At 49.3% G+C, this 19,651-nt stretch overlaps 12 protein-coding genes across 12 annotated transcripts; 7 read left to right on the top strand and 5 right to left on the bottom strand.

Annotated features, from left to right (window-relative positions):
• Positions 1-145: 145 nt before the first annotated feature.
• HPODL_04369 (uncharacterized protein) lies at positions 146-1,246 on the top strand (the record flags this gene model as incomplete). Its single annotated transcript, XM_014079166.1, has 1 exon — positions 146-1,246. One exon carries the CDS (start codon positions 146-148, stop codon positions 1,244-1,246), a length of 1,101 nt encoding a protein of 366 aa, XP_013934641.1.
• A 256-nt stretch (positions 1,247-1,502) lies between these two features.
• HPODL_04368 (AP-1-like transcription factor YAP1) lies at positions 1,503-2,759 on the top strand (the record flags this gene model as incomplete). The annotated part of the gene is made up of 1 exon (XM_014079165.1): positions 1,503-2,759. One exon carries the CDS (start codon positions 1,503-1,505, stop codon positions 2,757-2,759), a length of 1,257 nt encoding a protein of 418 aa, XP_013934640.1.
• A 595-nt stretch (positions 2,760-3,354) lies between these two features.
• Positions 3,355-5,709, top strand: HPODL_04367 (Protein transport protein SEC23; the record flags this gene model as incomplete). The annotated part of the gene is made up of 1 exon (XM_014079164.1): positions 3,355-5,709. The coding sequence occupies one exon, from the start codon at positions 3,355-3,357 to the stop codon at positions 5,707-5,709; it is 2,355 nt and encodes a 784-aa protein (XP_013934639.1).
• Positions 5,710-5,718: 9 nt separating this feature from the next.
• HPODL_04366 (Phosphatidylinositol-3-phosphate-binding protein 2) lies at positions 5,719-6,822 on the bottom strand (the record flags this gene model as incomplete). Its single annotated transcript, XM_014079163.1, has 1 exon — positions 5,719-6,822. The coding sequence occupies one exon, from the start codon at positions 6,820-6,822 to the stop codon at positions 5,719-5,721; it is 1,104 nt and encodes a 367-aa protein (XP_013934638.1).
• A 617-nt stretch (positions 6,823-7,439) lies between these two features.
• HPODL_04365 (putative amino-acid permease) lies at positions 7,440-9,071 on the top strand (the record flags this gene model as incomplete). The annotated part of the gene is made up of 1 exon (XM_014079162.1): positions 7,440-9,071. The coding sequence occupies one exon, from the start codon at positions 7,440-7,442 to the stop codon at positions 9,069-9,071; it is 1,632 nt and encodes a 543-aa protein (XP_013934637.1).
• A 69-nt stretch (positions 9,072-9,140) lies between these two features.
• On the top strand, positions 9,141-9,905 carry HPODL_04364 (Signal recognition particle receptor subunit beta; the record flags this gene model as incomplete). Its single annotated transcript, XM_014079161.1, has 1 exon — positions 9,141-9,905. One exon carries the CDS (start codon positions 9,141-9,143, stop codon positions 9,903-9,905), a length of 765 nt encoding a protein of 254 aa, XP_013934636.1.
• Positions 9,906-9,981: 76 nt separating this feature from the next.
• Positions 9,982-11,559, top strand: HPODL_04363 (G-protein coupled receptor; the record flags this gene model as incomplete). The annotated part of the gene is made up of 1 exon (XM_014079160.1): positions 9,982-11,559. One exon carries the CDS (start codon positions 9,982-9,984, stop codon positions 11,557-11,559), a length of 1,578 nt encoding a protein of 525 aa, XP_013934635.1.
• Positions 11,560-11,701: 142 nt separating this feature from the next.
• HPODL_04362 (Sphingolipid C4-hydroxylase SUR2) lies at positions 11,702-12,706 on the top strand (the record flags this gene model as incomplete). Its single annotated transcript, XM_014079159.1, has 1 exon — positions 11,702-12,706. One exon carries the CDS (start codon positions 11,702-11,704, stop codon positions 12,704-12,706), a length of 1,005 nt encoding a protein of 334 aa, XP_013934634.1.
• A 94-nt stretch (positions 12,707-12,800) lies between these two features.
• HPODL_04361 (recombination/transcription regulation protein) lies at positions 12,801-13,415 on the bottom strand (the record flags this gene model as incomplete). The annotated part of the gene is made up of 1 exon (XM_014079158.1): positions 12,801-13,415. One exon carries the CDS (start codon positions 13,413-13,415, stop codon positions 12,801-12,803), a length of 615 nt encoding a protein of 204 aa, XP_013934633.1.
• Positions 13,416-13,578: 163 nt separating this feature from the next.
• HPODL_04360 (uncharacterized protein) lies at positions 13,579-14,277 on the bottom strand (the record flags this gene model as incomplete). The annotated part of the gene is made up of 1 exon (XM_014079157.1): positions 13,579-14,277. The coding sequence occupies one exon, from the start codon at positions 14,275-14,277 to the stop codon at positions 13,579-13,581; it is 699 nt and encodes a 232-aa protein (XP_013934632.1).
• A 1,117-nt stretch (positions 14,278-15,394) lies between these two features.
• HPODL_04359 (Citrate synthase, mitochondrial) lies at positions 15,395-16,895 on the bottom strand (the record flags this gene model as incomplete). Its single annotated transcript, XM_014079156.1, has 2 exons — positions 15,395-16,624; positions 16,728-16,895. The coding sequence occupies 2 exons, from the start codon at positions 16,893-16,895 to the stop codon at positions 15,395-15,397; spliced, it is 1,398 nt and encodes a 465-aa protein (XP_013934631.1).
• Positions 16,896-17,660: 765 nt separating this feature from the next.
• Positions 17,661-19,634, bottom strand: HPODL_04358 (Spindle assembly checkpoint component MAD1; the record flags this gene model as incomplete). Its single annotated transcript, XM_014079155.1, has 1 exon — positions 17,661-19,634. The coding sequence occupies one exon, from the start codon at positions 19,632-19,634 to the stop codon at positions 17,661-17,663; it is 1,974 nt and encodes a 657-aa protein (XP_013934630.1).
• Between the last annotated feature and the right edge of the window lie 17 nt (positions 19,635-19,651).

The raw sequence follows: 19,651 nt of genomic DNA, 5'->3' as shown, positions 1-19,651 counted from the left end.
CCATGGATGAACATAGTGATTCCACTGGTCCATTTCAGATCCAGACATAGATAGTAGTTGACTGTAGCTATTTGTAGTATTTTCCCCTGCACGACCTGTGTAGATAGCCTATGTAAACAAAAAAAAAAATAATAATCTCTCTCTTATGTCTGATTCCATCGACAGGGTCTTTGTCAAGGCCATAGCAACCATCCGGACGCTGTCCACGCGGTCGCCCAAGAGCTCGCTTCCGCGGCCGCCGCTAGCCAATCGCGTCAAACTGTACGGACTCTACAAACAAGCAACCGAGGGGGACGTCACAGGGCTTATGGAAAGACCCATAGGGTCGCGGCCAGAGGACGAGGCAGCAAAGCGCAAATGGGACGCGTGGAAGCTGGAGGAAGGACTTTCCAAGACGGACGCTAAAAAACAGTACATTTCATATCTAATAGAAACCATGAGAAGCCATGCCAACGAGTCTGTGGAGGCCCGTGAGCTGCTGAGCGAGCTGGAGTATCTGTGGGACCAGGTCAAGGACCAGCAGGTGTCGCCGACGCTGGGCGAGTTCCACCACGAAGTTCCGCTATCCACCCGTGCGCAGAGCCCTGCTCTGTCGTTGTACCGGCTCACGTCGTCGGGCTCGCATGCGAATCTTGTGAGGCCTGTTTCGCGGCTCTCGATGACCAGCGTCCCTGCAGAAAAACAGTCTGCGCAGGGGGCTTGCCCACGGGCCGTCAGCAGCACCGCGACGATATCGCAGATTGCAGGGTCCGGGGCCACTACGGGCGGACTAAACAGCCAGGGTGTCGACACAACCAAAAACCTCGACTTTGTGAGGTGGCAAAACGACATCAACGCGACGCTGACCCGTCTCAGCTACGAAATTTCGAGTCTGAAGACGATTGGACTGAACGCCCAGCTACACGAGTCTCCGCCTAGTAGAAACGTGCCGAGAAAAGAAAGGAGAAGGAGAACGCTTTATTCCCGCATCAGAGCCCTCGTTGTTAGTCTGCTGAGCAAAATGTTCAGAGTTTTCAAGACAGTGCTGAAACATGCGGCACTAGACTCGGTGGTGGCTCTAGTTTTTCTGGGGTTCTTACATAAGATAAGCACGGTGCAAGGGTGGGACGTCGATTTGGGCCAGGCCCTGGGGCCTAATGTTGAGGCGATCTTGCACGGCGTGCGAGAATTCTACCACAGGGTTTTCAACGGTAAGTGGACCATTTGGGGCGGCGAGCATCAGCAGAATGCGCTAATCAGTGTTTAAATCGAATACCATATCCTGTAAAAAATCCATCTTCTAGAGCTTTTTTTATTCTGGCTGTGGAAACCTCGTGCTTACTAATCTGGGCTTCGCGAATAAGGAAAGAGCAGAGGCAAATTAATTAATTCTGTTATAATTTGCAAAAGAAGGGAGTATTGAGTCATACCTGGTGAAATCTCCACTGTTTTGTGCTCTAAACTAGACTTTTTCTACTTTTGATTGCAACAACAGGCCTTACCCTCAGATACGCAACTTAATAATGTCCACAGCAACTCCAGGTAGCTTGACCGATGAGAGCGCGCACTCAAAACCCGGCCGCAAACCCATCAACACAGAGCCTTCCAACAAAAGAACAGCGCAGAACAGAGCAGCACAACGGGCTTTCAGAGAACGGAAGGAAAAGAAAATGAGGGAGCTGGAGATGAAGGTCCAGATGCTTGAAAACGAGAAGATGCAGATTGCTAATGAAACAGAGTTGCTCAGAATCCAGGTGAACACGCTCATGAATAGGCTCATGAACCGTGGAGAAGGAGATTTCTTAAAAGAACTCCCCACGCTGGCAGATTTAAAGCAGCAGAATACCAACACCTCTACAGCACTTACGTCAACAGACTCGGAAAAGTCTACATCTAATACCTCATCTCCAAATAACTCGACCCACACGCCCGCCTCATCGTACTCCTCAGCAGCAGAGAAAAGTACAGAATTCTTGTTTCCGTGGTCTGAAAAGCGAAAACAGACCAACCACACCGATGTGTCGAAGGACTCTTCTCCCAGAACAGACCTGCACGATCTCAACCAAAAGAACTACAAAGGAGATTTTGAGGAGGAGAGTTTCTGCAACAGTTTAGGAACTGTGTGCGGCGATAAAAACTGTCCTGTTCCAAAGGAAAAGCGTCCTTCTACCATCACTGGAGGTTCTACTCTTTCGTCGTCGCGTGGAATAGGTTCGGATTATTCGGCCTCCCCTTTTCAGATGCTCGCAGAGTTTGGGTCCGAGAAGCCAGACAACAACGAACTGCCTTTCCTGTTCGACACTCCAACCTATGACACCTCTTTGGTGTTTGACCAGGTGAATCCTTCTGCCTTCTCTCCATCCGAATTTGTTTTCTCGGCTATCGAGAATGAATTCCCTGTGACAACGGAAGCTGACCCATTGCAGGGATTGATAAGTGAGGAGTCGAAGGACGACCCACTAAGCGAATTTTTCGCCAACCCACAGCAGCAGCAACTGACGGTAAACAACTTGAATTCACTTAACGGAACTGTTCCTCGGATCACCCCAGGAGTGTCTGTCGACGACAACGACAAGGATGAGGCTGTGCCGGACACAACTAAGAATCTGATGAAGTGCTCGCAGATATGGGAGCGGATCACGACGCATCCGAAGTTCAGCGAGCTGGACATTGACGGTTTGTGTTCTGAGCTCAAGATGAAGGCAAAGTGCAGCGAGAAGGGCGTTGTCGTGGATGGCTCAGATGTCGGTGAAGTGTTGACGCGTGCGATGAATCGCTGAATCACGGGTCTTGTTGATATTGGTTTTATACGGTAAATTACTGTGACGGATAACATTAATACGAATGTGGATAACATGTGCTTTGTGACGATGGTGCTATTTTTTTCAGGGGACAATGTTTGACGGCCACTTAGACACTACTGTCTGTTTAGGTGAAGCTCAAATTGTAATTGCTACGATGCTACATCGTGGTTCTTCCCTTACGGCATCCATCCAGTAGCTTATCAAACTTAGTTTACCTATGAGATCTATCTGGCTAATGAGAAGCTTCAAAGAGCATGTCTTCTGTATGAACAAGACTCGGTACTCTTAGAAATTAGTCGTCCTTGAACTATATCGTTCTTGATACAAACGGATATTGCTACCTGGTGTATGGGTGTCGAATCGTAATCCTAGCGCAGATTCTCGTTACCCTATTTCAAGATCGAATGAAAAAAAAGACAACAACGAAACAAAAGGGCAAATCTTGTGGAGCGATTTTATACTTTCCAGTGCGTAAAACAAGCTCTTAACCCTTCAAATAGAAACTTGCATTTGTGTGTGTTGATTCGCTCTTTTTCCGCCCATACCTGCAAAATATAAAGCTTAATTGAACATGGCGGACATTTACGAGATCGAAGACATCGATGGAGTTCGTTTTAACTGGAATGCCTTTCCTGTGACCAGACAGGAGGCCGAGAACATGGCAGCTCCTGTTGGGTGTTTATACACTCCACTTCTTCCGAGAGAAGACTTGCCTGTGGCAGCATACGACCCACAGTTGTGCAGAAGATGTCGGGCAGTCTTGAACGTGTTCTCTCAGATCGATTTGGGATCCAAAACATGGACCTGTACATGCTGCTTGTCTAGAAACCCGCTCCCGGTGCATTATTCCAATATTTCAGCCGAGAACCTGCCAATTGAGCTGACTCCACAAGCATCGACCATCGAATATGTGTTGACGAAAACTCCTTCGCCTCCTCCACCAGCTTTCATCTATGTCATTGACTTATGTCAGGAGCCTGAAGATCTGCAAGCACTCAAAGACCTGCTGATCACCTCTTTGTCTCTGCATCCACCAGGATCTCTGATTGGTCTGATCACATTTGACTCGGTGGTAAATGTGCACGAGCTAAATTTCGACTCCTGCTTCAAAAAATACGTTTTTAGCGGAAACAAGGAGTACGAATCTGTGGAAGTGCAGAAACAGCTGGGTATCTCTGGAAACGGCGCCAAGAACTGGATACAACAATTCGAAACTGGTGGAACCATCAACAAATTCCTTTTGCCGCTAAGCGATCCAGAAGCCGAGTTCCAAATTACCAGAACCATCGAGTCGCTCGAAGTCTCGAAATGGACAGTCGAACCGGGCCACAGAGCGATCCGAGTCACGGGTTCAGCCCTCAGCATCGCCTCCTGCCTTGTTGAAGGCTCATTTTTGCAATGCGCAGCAAAAGTGACACTATTTGTTGGTGGCCCATGCACATTTGGACCGGGAAAAATTGTGGGTACAGAACTGAAGGAGCCTATCAGATCCCACAGTGACATTGACAAGGGTACTGCCAAGCACTACAAAAAAGCTGTTGCATTTTACAAGAAGCTTGCTACCAAAGCGGCTCAGGTCAAGAAAGACGTGAAGGACAAATTTTTCGACCCTCAATCTACTGCTACGTTCAGTGTTGATATTTTTGCCGGATGCTATGACCAAACCGGTATCTACGAGATGAGATCGTTAAGCAACCAGACGGGAGGCACCATTGTGGTGACAGACTCTTTCCAAACCTCGATCTTCAAAAACTCATTTTTTGCATGCTTCAATAAGGATGAGGAAGGATATCCTTTCTCCTACTTCGACGGCTATTTGGAGGTGTTCACCTCTCAAAGACTGAAGGTTGCAGGTGTGGTGGGTCTGGCCACCTCTTTAAAGCAAGAAGGAAAGAATGTGGCTGATGTTGAAGTTGGTAACGGGTTCACCAACAAGTGGGCCCTTCCGTCCGTGTCTCCACGACACACATACGGTATATTCTTCGACATGCAAACTGTCGGCGCTGCTGATCAACGCAACTCCTCGGTCCCAGAGGTCCATATCCAGTTCCAGACTACCTATAGACACACCAATGGTACTGTCCGGATGAGAGTGACAACGTTGAGCAGATTGACGTCCAACTCTACTGAGCTATCAAACACGTTTGACCAGGAGGCGGCAGCCGTGCTGTATGCAAGACTGATTGTTCACAAACTGGAGAACGGCGGCGAGTATTCCGATCTTTTGAGATGGATTGACAAGTCTCTGGTCAAGCTGTGCACCGTTTTTGGAGACTACTCCAGAAACGATCCAAACTCCTTCAGATTATCGTCCAAGTTCAGCTTGCTTCCGCAATTCATCTACCATTTGAGAAGATCCCAGTTCCTGCAAGTTTTCAACTGTTCTCCCGACGAGACCGCGTTCTATCACCACACGCTGCTCAGAACCGATGTGAGAGACTCGCTGGTGATGATCCAGCCTACTCTTGTGAGATTCATGGCCGACGGCTCGGAGCCGGAGCCTGTTCTGCTGGACTCTGCGTCGCTCAAGCCAGACGCCGTGCTACTGCTGGACGCGTTCTTCTACACTGTTATTTACTTTGGCAGCATAGCAGCCGAGTGGAGAGACGCAAACTACCCGAGAGACGAGTATCCTGGAGTTTATGATATGATTGAGAGATCGAGAGAGGAGGCTGCGTCGCTGATTGCTGACCGGTTCCCACTGCCTAGATACGTTACATGTGATGAGGGCAAGTCGCAGGCCAGATTCCTGTACTCGAAGCTGAATCCATCCGAGAACGACAACAACATCGGCACTGGCGGCGGCATGAGCGGCTACGTTGCCGACAGCGATCCGGCCAGCACTGTTGTTCACACAGAGGACGTGAGTTTGAAGACGTTCTTCCAGCATCTGGCCAAGCTGGTGGTCAACAACACGGTTGCCTAAGCTTGCCTATTAGAACGAGCTCCATGTCCAGTCGTTAGGGACTCCGGACTTGCTTGACTCGGAGTTCATGCGGTCTCTATTAGTGTCGTGTGCCTCTTTGGGGGTCTCCAACTGGACTTCCGACTCGTAGTCGGTATCGTTCTGGAGGAACAAGAGCCAGTCTTTGAAACATCGGTCGCACACTTTACTGAACTTGCAGTACGTTGCGTTTTTCACGACGCCGCCTCCGGAATCGAGGATCTTGCCGTTGTCGAGGTCCGGCTTCTCGAACTTGGCCAGCACGTTGAGGTTTGCGCTGTTCTGAACACAGCGGTAGCAGAATATTTCGCCGCAGTGGCGACAGTGGTGCTTGCGGCGCACCAGCGAGAACAACATATTGCAGCCTGTGCATCTGTTTGTGGAGTGGTTGGGTTTCCAATGCGAATGCGAGGGCTCCACGCCTTTGGACGTGATCGAGGAGTTGGACAGCACCTTGTGGAGAGCTATGTCTGATTTTGACGACTCTACGTTTTCGGACGTGCTGGAATCCTGGCTCGGCTCGCTTGGCTCGCTTGGCTCCGAGGCCGACCGCTGTACCGCGTCCTGCTGTCCCGGGTCGCTCACGAACGTCTGTCGCAGCACCGGCGGAACATATTTTATTTTGGGTTCACTGTGTAATTTAAGTCTCAATTCGCCCAACGGTGGCACACTAGTTCTGTCGTCTGACGACTCCGAGTACTGTCTTGTGGGCTTCGACAGGTCGAAGCTGGCCGGCTGGTACTCTGTGTTCGAGTCCGACGTGACGTAGTCGTTATTTTCCGCCCTGAGATCAAGCTGTTGCGGTTCCTTGTCGTGAGGTTCTGGCTTGAAATTAGGATTAATAAGCGACACCCGTGGTGCTCTGATCTTCTCGTCGTAGTTATATTCGAACTCTGGGTTGTGCAGAACCTCTTCCGGCGGCTCGTCCTTGTCCTTGAGTATGCCCCTGTACTTGGAATAAAACCTTTGGTGGTCCGGGTCGTAAGACGCCTCGTCGCATTGCTGCGACGGGTAGTTGTCGAGCACGGGGATCTGCGACTGCGAGCTGTTGCGAAAGATGGGTCTTTTGCGGAACGAGAACTGTGAGTTGTTCATCGGTACCGGCTGGAGGAAGGGAACGGTGTGGCAATATTAGCAGCAGCGTGAATATATCCGTGTTTATCTTTGGAGATAAGACAGGGAAAAGCGAGCGTATTGTGCCAGGACAATAGGGGAACACCGGAATACAATAGGCGGTGTTTGCTATTGGCCAGCAGCGAGGGCACATGAGTGTCACGTGACCAACAGGGCGGGCTACCTGTGCTTCTGCTGCTACGCGGAATAGGCTTCCGAATCAGGAAGGAAAATTACATGGCCACCACAGACACGAGCTCTCCGCTTGTCCCAAAACCTACAATAAGTACGTCCATTTGGAGCCGCTGCGCATTGTCTCGCACCGTGCGCGCATCGCAGATAAGATAAGTGTGCTTCGGACTCGATAACGCAGCTGCAGTATGACATATTTGATATATCTGTTATCTTACAGACTGGATCCCCGAGGCAGCGCTGCTCGAATGCCAATCGTGGCCGTGTGAAACTTATACTAATCCGGCAGTTATTTGATCTCTCTATCGTAGATTCCTTGGTGTCGCTGATTTAATACTAATGCAGCTACCGACGTAAAAATTTTCCTACAAATACCTCTCTCCTTCTTCTGCTCGAAGATTCCAAACATGACCAAGGACTTGGAAAAAGCTAATTTGCACACAACAGTGTCTCCACGAGTGACTCTGGACTCCGACGCCGCCAAGCTGGCCCATCTCGGCTACAAGCAGGAGTTCAACAGAAGCTACTCTTTCTTGGCGACGTTCTCGTTCGCCTTGTCGATTTCTGGTCTCATGGGAACCGTCGCCATCACGTATCTGTATCCGCTGTGGGCCGGCGGCCCGGCCGCTGCGTCCTGGTCGTGGTTCATTGGCATGTTTGGCTGTCTGGCTATCGCTTACTCGGTCTCCCATATCACCTCATGTTTCCCAACCTGTGGTGGAATGTACTATGTGGTCACCCACGTCGTGCCGAAGAAATACGTGCCTCTTGTCTGCTGGATCGACGGGTGGCTGTACTTCATCGGGGCCATGGCTGGAGCGTGCTCGACCGATTTCGGAGCTGCCACGCTGCTGTTGCAGACCGTTTCCATGGCTTCCGACTACAAGTACGTGCCGACGGCAGGCCACATAACCGGCGCGTCGATCGCCGTGATCATCACCCACGGTCTCATCAACTCGCTGCCATCCTCCGTCCTCGCCAGAATCACCAAATACTACTGTTTCGTCAATATTGGCTCCGTCATCGCCCTCATCATCACCATGCTGGTCAAGTGCCCAAAAATTAATTCCAAAGAGTACGTCTTCACCAAGGTGATCAACAACACGGGCTGGTCGCACGACGGTTGGGCGTTCCTCTTCGGCTTCCTGAACGTGTCGTGGGTGATGACGTGCTACGACGCCACCTCCAGAATGTCTGAAGAGATCAGCAACGCCGCGTACACCACGCCGCTCGCCATTGCGTCTGCACTGACCGTGACCGCGTTCCTTGGCTGGGTCCTCAACATTGTCTACACGCTGTGCATGGGCGACGACCTCGACGCGATCCTCAACACGTCGTCCGGCCAGCCAATCGTCCAGGTGTTCGACTATGCCATGGGCAGACAAGCTGCCACCGCGTACCTGGCTCTGTGCTTCGTTGTGCTCTGGTTCTGCGGCGCTGTCGCCGTCTGCTCCATCAGCAGATCGTTCTGGTCGTTCTCCAGAGACCGCGGCGTTCCGTTCGCGTCGTTCTGGTACAACGTCGACAAGACCACCGGTGTGCCGCTCAGATGTCTGTGGATGATCACTCTCATCAACTCGCTGCTGACCCTGATCAACCTCGGATCCTCGATCGCCATGAACGCCATTTTCTCCGTCTGCGCCATCGCCACCGACTGGTCGTACGTGCTGGTGATTTTTTTCTTCATGGTCAACTCGGAAAAGATGGGGGTGTCGCCTGGACCATTCAACCTGGGCAAGTTCGCCAAGCCAATCATGTTCTACGCCTGTGTGTGGACCGTGTTTGTCTCTGTCGTCTTCGTCTTCCCTAACTACATGCCGGTCACCAAGGAAAACATGAACTACACCGTTCTGATGATGGGAGCCGTGTTGCTCTTCTCACTGGTCTGGTACGCCCTGGACGCCAAAAGATGGTACAAGGGACCAGTCGCCAACGTCGACGAGGAGTACGAGGGCATTCTTGAGACTGTGGGCGACAACGGTTCCAGCGAGGAGTTCATCCAGGAAAGCGAGCCGAAAGATAGACAGGAGGCATCCTAGAGAGTAAATAGAGAATATTATTTATGATTATTTTTTTTTCGCACCATAATTTTCATCTTCACTTTTACCATGTTTGAAGTGGCCCCTCCCGATTATCAGAAATTTATCGTTTCGCTGTTGCTGGCGTTGGCCGTGCTCGTGGTCACGTCGGTGCTGTTCAACCGCAAACGCATTTTCCATGCGTCCAAGCCCGTGTTTGTCATCTCGGGGCCCAAATCTAGCGGCAAAACCAACCTGTTCGAGCTGCTCACAAAGGGCGACCTGCCCGTGCTGACCGTGAGCTCTGTCGAGCCCAACAGTGCCACACTCAATCTTGGTGCCCAGATCGGATCTTACGACGTGTACGATTTCCCTGGTAACGAGAAACTCAAGTCGCTGTATCTGTATCCGTTCCTCAAGAAGAACCTCTCTTCCGTGAAGGGAATCATCTACATGATCGACGCGTCGCAGTTTTCTAGCGAGTACTGCACAGAGGTGGCGCAGGATCTGATTAGACTGTACGAAATAACGGAGAGTGTGCCGAATGGAATCGATTTCCAGCTGTTCTGCAACAAATGTGACCTGTTCACGTCGAAAAAATGGACCACCATCAAGTCGCTGCTTGAGTCAGAAATCGCGCAAATCTGCAAACGCCAGATCCTCAACCTCTCGCAGATATCTGCCAAAGATGGCCAGTCTGACGAGGCCATCGTACAACAGCTAGCGTCGAGCTTCAAAGACGGGAAATTCCAGTTTGAGCTGCTTGAGGGCAACACAGAGTTTGGCCAGGGCAACGTTCACAAAAAGAAGATTGAGATGGTCACCAATTGGCTGCACGAAAAGGCCATCAATTAAATACTGGCTGTGCAACAGCGGACTGGAGTAATTTTTCTCTTCCGGCTGTGCTCGAAATTTACTACCTGTTCAAAATATGTGGAAAGAGGTATTGGGCGTCTGTCTTTTGGTCGTTGTCCACGCGATAAACTTCCAGGTGGCAGAACGACTCGTCCACAGAATTGTTCTACCCTATATCTGCTCTTCAACCGGCATTTTCCGGTCCTCGCAGTCCTTGCAAGAGACCCTGAGCAAAGACCTGGAAAAGATCCTCCAGAAACCCGTCCAGTTGAACCCAAATGTCGAACAGACATTCATCAAGCCCCTGTTGGAGCCCAAAATAACCAGCACGGAGAATAAGGTCATCAAAAAAGCGGCACAGGTGCTCTTCAATGTGTCTATCTCGTTCTCTTTACAAATAATTGGCCTGGTCCTGTTTGAAATTATTGATTTGGGAAACTCTGCAGCTCGCGTGTGGGACTGGGAATTTACGCTGTCGGTGCTGATTTTTCTGTTAACGTACGTGAACCCAAGTCTGCTGCTATTCATGGCTGTCTCCCGTCTTCCTCTTGTATCTCGCGTGGCCCGACTATTGAGCACTAAACACAAGGGACTGGTTTTCCTGCTGGTGTTCATAACGTGGGCTCTGGTTTTCCGGACTTTCAACGTTTTAGCCACAGCTGCGTCCCAGATGGAGAGCTATTCGCTTTTCTTCTCAAACTCATTGATAGAAGTCACCATGTTGGGTGTGACCTGTCTCGCGGCCCTGAACGGCATTGGATCTGTGTCCTCTTTGTACTATTCTTTCATCAAAAAGCACAAACGTGTGCGAAAGACAGACATTGCTAGAAGCGTTGAGACGCTGCGCACGACAACAGAACTGATCCACACCAGAACCACCGAGCTAGCACAGTCGCCCTCGAATTCGGACTTGAAGAACGAGCTTGGGGCCTTGAACCAGATGAAGCGCGAGCTACTGCAGGACCTCTCCTTTTTGGTTGCCAATTACCATTCCCAGCAGTATGTGGCCTCACTCCGAGGCAAGGTCTCCAAATGGGCCAACGTTCTCTTTTCGCTCTACTGTCTGTACAAAATTGTGAACATCATGGTCATCCGGCTGCCAATAATATATTTTGAGGAATTCGGACTCAAATCTCCGAAACCTGACGCCCAGTCTGCCGATACGCTTTCTGTTACCATCGCACGAATCATCGCCAAACACTACGATATCGGCAACTACGAGGACCAGCTGGCCACCAACGTGAGCTTTGTTTTCTCATTTTTCCTGTTTTGCTGCTCGTTCCAGAGCGTGGTGACCACTTTCCACAAGCTAGGCAAATTGCTACCGTCTGCAAAAGACCAGTCAGCTGTGTCTGATTCGTCGTTCTTTTTCGACCTTCTTGTCTGCGAGTTGACAGGCGTTTATCTACTGTCAACCACCCTGCTGCTTCACACACATCTACTCGCTAGCCGTCTCACGCTCTTCGATCACGATATTTCCTTTATCGACGTTTGGTTCGATAAGTGTTTTGGGTTTGGGTGTACAGTGAGCATTGTGGGACTGTTTATTTCTGAACAATTGGAGCATTTCTATAAAGATGAAGACGACCAGTTCGATCATCCGATGATTTACGACGAGGAGGCCCTCGTGGAAGGACGGGGGAAAATTAACTAGAGCATGTATGAATGAAATACGAACGAAATACGAAATCGACGCGTCGGCGTCAGCCACTAAAATTTTATGTGGTTCGTTTATTTTTTTTTTATTACATTATAAATATAGAGGCCGGGCCAGAATCGGTACATTTTCTCTTCAAATGTTTTCTTTAGTGGATCGGAACGATCTCAAGATAATCGAGGGTCCCTTGAGGCCTCCATTTCTTGAAATACCGAAGGCCAGCTTGATAGAAGGGCTTCCAGATGGCTTACTAGCGGTGATCGCCCCAGTCGTGGCGTACTGGGTGTACTCAACTTTGTACCACATAATCGACGTCTACGAGCTTGCCGAGAGGTACCGCATTCACCCATCAGAAGAGATGCTTAGGAAGAATACTGTTTCTCTTTCCGTTGTGATTCGGGACGTCATTTTGCAACATATCATCCAGACCATCGCGGCCCTAATTTTCTACCAGTTTGATCCCAAACCGACCACCGGCTACGAAAACCACACTCTCTGGGGATGGAGACATGCGGTCCCGGATGCTATTCCAACATGGGCGCTTTATGTGACATATTGGTATGGCCTTTCACTTCTCAAGATTTCAATAGCATTTTTCATCATTGATAGCTGGCAATATATGCTCCATCGCGCCATGCATCTTAACAAATGGTTGTACAGACGCTTCCATTCTCGCCACCACAAACTCTACGTTCCCTATGCATTTGGTGCTCTTTTCAATGATCCCGTTGAGGGTTTTCTGCTTGATACGGTAGGCACTGGGATTGCCAGTTTGGTGACCGGACTAAGTGCCCGCGAGCAGATCTTCCTTTACACCTTTTCCACGTTGAAAACCGTCGACGATCATTGCGGATATGCGTTCCCATTCGATCCGTTCCAGATTGTGTTCCCGAACAACTCGATTTACCATGATATCCACCACCAGCATTTCGGAGTGAAGTATAATTTCTCGCAGCCCTTCTTCACCATCTGGGACAAGCTGTTTGACACTACATACCACGGCGTTGATGAGTACTCAGATAAGCAAAAGAAAATCACGTTGGAGAAGTACAAAATATTTTTAGAGGAGCGCAGAAAGAAGAATGAAAAGAGAAAACAGGAGGAGCAAAACAAGTTGAAGCGCAAAGAAGAGAAACAGGAGTAATAAGAGATGACTAATGACATGTAAAAAGAACAGCTTATAACCAGGTTTATAATAATATAGTGAGTAAATGGTTTAATCGTGCTACTCGTTCTATTTACACGGTAGGTTGTGGTTGTTGTTCGACCTCAGCAGCTTCCTGCTCTTCTTTCCATTTTTGCTCCACCTCGCTTAGCGCCACGAACTTCTCTCTTGGGCTCACCTTGTCCAGCTCGTCGTGCTCCACTTGCAAATCTTTCCAATACTTGTCGTCTCCTTTACGCCATAAAGAGTCCCAGTAAATTTTCGAGGAAAGTCTAAGTTCGTCTAGCACAGTGGTGAGATCGCTCACGGACTCCTGAGCCCACGTTGGACGGTATTGGCCAAAGTACCAGATCTGTTGAAACTGGTTTCTCTTCCGCAGAGCCTCTGCCTCCTTCCGTTTTGACACTTGACGCATGTATTTGAGCTCAACTAGCGCATTGTAGGCTCTGACCGCCTTTTCGTGTGAATCAAACTGTGCGACGGCCATCGGACGCCATAGATCGCGTCTTTTTGAAGGCTTCCTGTTTTCCCAGTTGGGTCTAAAACTCTGTTGTTCGATCTGGTATTTGGTGATGTGGGGCGTCTGGGAGTACATCACTTGGCCTGATTCAATATTGCGAAACAGATAGACGTGCGGCGCAAACCCGTTGTTCTTTAGCCACTGGGGCTGTCTGAACTTAGTGGCCATGTTGAACAAAAAGAGTGATAGAGATTGTAATTTTCCAAGGTTTTTTTATGAATATTTCTACAGCCGGGTAATTCAACGACTATTAGACATACTTAAACAACATCTATCATCTATCTTACAATAACCCAGCATATTCCCAACCCAATCATTCAGTCATAAGGATTCATTTCACAGCAGAAACATTGCCCTGCGAAATCTTCATTCCTGTGTGCGGATTCACAATTTCAAGCACCTTCTTAGTCCGGGGCGTGCTTGGCCGTGGAGAAGAACCACTTGGGGTTCCAGGCGTGGCCTGCGCAGATCTAGAATACAGAGATTGTACACCTTGCGAGCCGGGGCTCAAGGGAGAGGTCTGAGCGTGGGCCGCGGCCTCTGGCGAAGTGTTTGGGCTGAAAGTCTGCGACGTGTATGGATTAAACTTGCTCTTTCCCGTGTAGACAATCTCGGGACAGAACTCCATGTCGTCCTCAAAATCAAAGCCCTTAGACGACATAAAACGAGCTCTCTGGGTCGAGTAAAGAGAGGCCACGGAGGTCTGAGGCGACGAAAGCAGCAACGACTGGTATGTAGACGAGCCTGTAGACGAGTTGGAGGTCGACAGAGCCGTGTAGTTACCAGCAGAGGCGCTAGAAGCGGCTAAGTTGTTGGCCATATGGTTGTAAATCTGGCTCGGAGATTGCATGTTTTGATTAGCCAGTAAACTTGCTGCCTGTAGGTTCTGTCCTGCCGGGTTCTGCTGGGCCTGCTGCGAGGCAGCAGAGGCCAACAACGAGGCCAGGGATGTCTGCTGTTGAGGGTTGAGAGACATCTGAGATGGAGTCTGGGTATCACTGTTGTAATTGGAAGCTGTATAATAACTCATTTTAGACCGGTGAAAAGAGTGGCAAAGTCGATTATACTGAGCTTTGGTATGACAAGTTGTCAAAGTATAGGCCTGTTTGGGATATCGCTAGTATTTAGTATCAAGTTAAATGGGGAAACGACAAATTTGCTGTAAATTAATTATCTATTCCTAATTTCCAGCCTCCAGAAAATGTGTGCTGCACACGCCCCACAAATCAGAGATTATATAATCATGCACAATGTTGGACATGGATGTCAACTTGTTGAATGTTATAGACTTCAGCTATTAGCGGGCAGAGCAGGGGGGTTTGGCAGTTATTAGAGATTATACCATGATGGCTGCATTGGTGATAATTGACTTTTGGTTGCAACAGCAAAATCCTGCCCCCCAATTTTGAGTGGCTTCCAAAAAGTCTTGGGAGATAGACAAAGCTGGATTTATAACTGTGTTTGATGCCATACACGTCTCTACAACGATCCGTGGGTCTGATATTATTTTGGGGCCATATTTGTGTTGGATTTGAATGCGAAAAACTGCCTTGAAAAGAGCTTCTAATTCCACTATTCTTCTATCAAGTTTCGACATAATTACAGAAACGACAATTACAGTACAATGTGCTATTCCTATCCAACGGAAACTTTTCATATCACAGTATCGTATTCTGAATAGTGCCCTGTGGTTGTGTCTTCCGATTCAACAAGAAAAACAGCTCATTGATCGTAGCAGTTGATTGCAACGTGAATTATCACCATTTTTGATCCGGAGTATGAGAACTGACTGTAATTATATTTGGCGCTCGGAACGCACAAAATTTGACTCCATCTTTGGGTGTTACAAAAATCTCTTGAAAACCCAATTAAGTGGTTGATAAGGTTGCGATTGAACTTGGCTGGTATAGCAGGGTTGAATTATAGAGCAATGTCTGATTATTGGACCACATAAAATCCATCCGTATCGCATGCTGCCTCACCAAAAGAAGGGTTGCAATAGTATTGCAATGAGTAACGGTGCTCCCGCTTCACAACGTCCAAAGCTCTTAATAATTGCAGAGTTTATTAAGCAATTTACTGCCTTTCCATACTAATTTTGGTTACTTTTTTATTCGTCTCATAAATACCAATAAATAATATAATCATCATGCTTTGTTGATACTCTCCACCAGTTGCTTGTACTTCTCGGTGGAGAACGACTTTGGTCTCTCGATTGGCATTCCAAGACCTCTGTCGATGATGAGCTGTGGCAGAACACCAAATGCTCTGGAGACACCAAACAGCACAGTGTAGAAGGACTCCTCGGTGAAGCCGTAGTATTGCAGAAGAACACCAGAGTGAGAGTCGACGTTTGGCCATGGGTTCTTGGTCTTACCGTGCTCGGTCAGCACCTTTGGAGCAACTTCGTAGATGTTCGAGACGAGCTTGAACAGGTCGTAGTCTGGCATGTGCTTCAAAGCAAACTCTCTCTGAGCAGTGTATCTTGGGTCGGTCTTTCTCAAGACGGCGTGGCCGTAACCTGGAACCACACGGCCCGAGTTCAGGGTGTTCCACAAATACTTTTCAATGTTCTCCTTTGAGATGTCACCCTTCAGCTCGGACTGCATGGCCTTGAGCCATTCCAGCACCTCCTGGTTGGCTCTTCCGTGCAATGGACCGGCCAATCCGTTCAGACCGGCAGCCAGGGATAGGAATGGCGAGGAAAGCGCGGATCCAACCAGGTGGGTGGTGTGTGCAGAAACGTTACCGCCCTCGTGGTCGGAGTGAATGGACAAATACAGTCTCATGAGTTCAAGGAACTCTGGGTTGGAGCCGTAACCAAGCATGTTGGCAAAGTTGGCACTGTAGTCCAGGCTGGTGTCCACAGAAGCGACCTTACCGTCCTTGAACACGTTTCTGTAGATTCTGGCGGCGATGACTGGTAGCTTGGCCAGAAGCTCGATCGAGTCTTCGTAGGTGTACTTCCAGTACTCTTTTTTGTTGACACCTGCTGCATATGCCTTGGCGAACTGGGACTCGGACTCCAAAGCGGTCACAGCAATGGAGAATTGGGCCATAGGGTGCAAAGTAGCTGGGGATCTGTCGATGATCTCTTCAACATGTTTTGGCAATTTCGATCTGGCAGCGAGCTCCTCCGAAAAAGCCTTGGTCTGGGCGGCAGTAGGGACCTCGCCGGTCAGCAGGAGCCAGAAAAGGGCCTCTGGAAGTGGTTGCTCGCCGCCCTCGGCCTTAGGGAGCTCTTTCTGGATGTCCGGAATGGTTCTTCCTCTGAACCGAATTCCTTCCAAAGGATCCAAAACAGAGCCTTCCCAGACCAAACCCTTGATACCTCTCATACCACCGTAGGCCTGTTCTAACAACACCTCGCCAATCACCTAACAAATATTAGTGCTGTTCAATATCAACGCGAATAAAATTACTCCGGCCCCGAAACGCATATTCGGTCCCGCAATAATTTCAAAATATTTCGATACTCACAGTTTTACCGTATTTGGCCTTGAGCTCCTTAACTTGAGCTTGCTTCTCTGGCAAAAGCTCAGCGAATCTTTCCTTCAGAGTCGACTCCTTGGTAGAGTAGGCACGAATGGCATTGTACAGCGTAGATTTTCTTGAGGCTGTTCTGGTAACGGTTCTCAATGCAGACATTTTCTATACACAATTCAGATGTCTTTTGAAGAAAGCAAAATAACAAAAAAAAGTGCTTCTTGTACATTCAATTTATATCCCAACGTCTGCCGGTCATCATTTACATAAACTCTATTGTGTGCCACATAGTAAATAATCGGGACACCCCATAGTGTCAGGGAGGGAGCACGAAAAACAAGGCTGTGCAGAAGGTAGCTTGGCACAGAAACAGGTAATAACTCCGCTTCCAGACGCGATGGCGACCACGGAAGACGCAGAGCGTGCTTATGAGGGCCGGAATGGCTGCCTGAGCTTTTCAGCGGCACCTGAACGCTGCGATTGAACGCTCAAATGCCCGTTTCGATCGGTACGTCGGTCGCTTGCGACCTCGATCTCCTGCGTAAGCAACCAATTATATCCGTGCATTTGTGGTCATGAATTTTTTTTATGCCCCGTACGAAAACTTATCTTTCGTCCGGATCGCCTCCTGACCTCGCGCACTCAGACCCTATTACCCCACAACGCACCCCTGACGGATTTCACCCAGGTAAACGTCAAGTTGGTCTCAAGATCTCACTACTGCTCTCGATACTCTACATGTTGCAAGTGCGTTTCCATGCGTGATATTACATTACAGGCGGCTGCCATTCGCTGGAATTTTGGCTCCACCCGTACACCACCAGTGTCGGAGTCCTGCGAAAACGGCCCCGATTTGAAGTCAACCCCACTCACTAGCTTCTCACCCCTGGGGATCATCCCCACCTCCACATCCTGCACATATCGGTCCTAACTCGGGAGCAACTCCTGGCCCTTGTCGTAAAGTTCCAGGTTCAGTGCATTGAAGAAACAGCATGGTTGCTGCTTCTCCTGGACCCAGAACCGAATTAGGTTATTGACGTCGACTTTTTGGAATCCGGCTTCGGCCGGAAGTTTCACTCGGATTCCGTCTCCATCCAGAAGATGGCCCTTTTTGCTGCCGTGCCGACTCAGATCGACTTGTATGAAACTGTCTCTGTTGAACTTGGGATACATTTTGAGCTTTGTCTCACTGAGAAGCTCGATTTTGTATCCAAGCAGCAGAAACACAATCTCGTTGAACCGCGCCACTTTCGAGCTAAACATCTCGCGTAGCCGGGTCATTCGCTTGTTTATTGACTTTATCTCCTCCTGTAGCTGGTCCTGCTCCAGACAAACACGCTCGTACACCGTTTTGGGGATCAGCTGGTCGGTTGCGAGCTTGGCGTCGACCAGCTGCTGGTTCTCCTGTCGTAGTTTCTCCAGCATTTTCCTAGTTACGCGTTCGTGTCTCGCGGCCGGATTCTCGCGCAATTCCAGTACCCGGACGCCCCTTTCATTGCCGCTGCTACCCAGCTTCTTTACTTCCACTTCCAGCTGGACCAACCGCTTGTTTTTTTCCTCAATAGTCCGCACCAATTCGTTATTCTCGTCGATCTTTCTCTTCAGCTCCTCGGCCAGCTGTGCAGCTCCGTTTGGCTGCTCTAGCTCGCTTCTGCGCCTTTTCTGTCCTGTATCCTGGCTCTGTAAACTTTGTAACTGCTGTTTGTACGACTCAAGAAGCGCCACAAGCCCTTCAAACTTCTGCGCGTTCTCTGCTTCCACACCTTTATTTTTCATCAACATCGTGTTCTCCTCTGTCACGTTGTCGATTCTGTCCTTCAAAAACTGAATTTCCTGCGTTAACAGCTTGACGTTGTTACTTAGCTTGGTGTTCTCGGTGTCTTTCTCAGACAGCTTGGACTTGAGCGCCGTTTGCCGGTCGTTCGACTCCAGCAGCTTTGATTGCAGATCGACCACCTCTTGCTGAGTACGCGCAAGCTCGTTACGTAGAAATTCGTTCTTCTGCGAAAGCTGGCTGTTTGTGGACTCCAGCACGGAGCATTTATTGAGAATGATGGCAGGAGGATCCGAAAGAGGCCAGTCTCCCAATTTCTGCTCCATCGCTGCGTATCTGAGTTTCAGGTCCTCATACTCGGTCTCAAGAGCCTCATACGTAGCCAATCTCTGGGACAACGTCGCCTTCTCCTCCCTCAGCACCTGAACATAATCCTGTTTCGACTGCAACGTACGCAATTTGTTGCTCAGCTCCAGATTCTTCTTTTCCAGCTCGCGGATGTATTCCAACTGGTTGCTGCACTCTTTCTCGTACAACTCGCGAGCTTTGGTCTCGTCAATATGTACGTTGCGCTCACGCATTTCCAAAATCTGTGAATCTTTGATACGCAGTTGGTCTGCGAGCTCATCGATCCGGCTACTCTTAAGAGCCAGCTCCTCGCGCATTGAATCCCTTAATCGGAGCAATTCCGAATCCTTGTGCCGCAATTCGGCGTCCTTGAGTGCAATAACATCCTCCAGACGCTTTTCTATCTCCTGGAACTCGCCCAGATGTCTATTCAGCTTGCACGTCTTGGCATCGAGCTCTGTCCTGAGCGATCTGTTCTCGCCCGTCGTCTGTTCGAAGTTGTCGGCCAGTTCTCTCAATTCACGCTTCAGCTTGTTGTTCTCATCAAATAGCAGCTTCGAATCGCTGACGGCGGCCTCGTACTCCCTTGATCTGTGCTCCAGATCCCTCTCCAGCCTCTTCACTATAGCCTGGCTCTTGACCTTGTCTATCTCGTAGCTGTCCTTCAGCTGGCTGTACTGGTATTCCAGAGTGGCCAGCCGTTTCTGCAGATCGCGATCACCCGGTACCTCGTGCGGATGCGCTATAAATGGCGAGCTCGGCGTGCTTTGTCCAGACATGTAACGCGAATATTTTA

The sequence above is a fragment of the Ogataea parapolymorpha genome, chromosome V (assembly GCF_000187245.1).
Source record: "Ogataea parapolymorpha DL-1 chromosome V, whole genome shotgun sequence".
Taxonomy (NCBI): domain Eukaryota; kingdom Fungi; phylum Ascomycota; class Pichiomycetes; order Pichiales; family Pichiaceae; genus Ogataea; species Ogataea parapolymorpha.
This window is presented reverse-complemented; position numbering and strand designations above follow the sequence as displayed.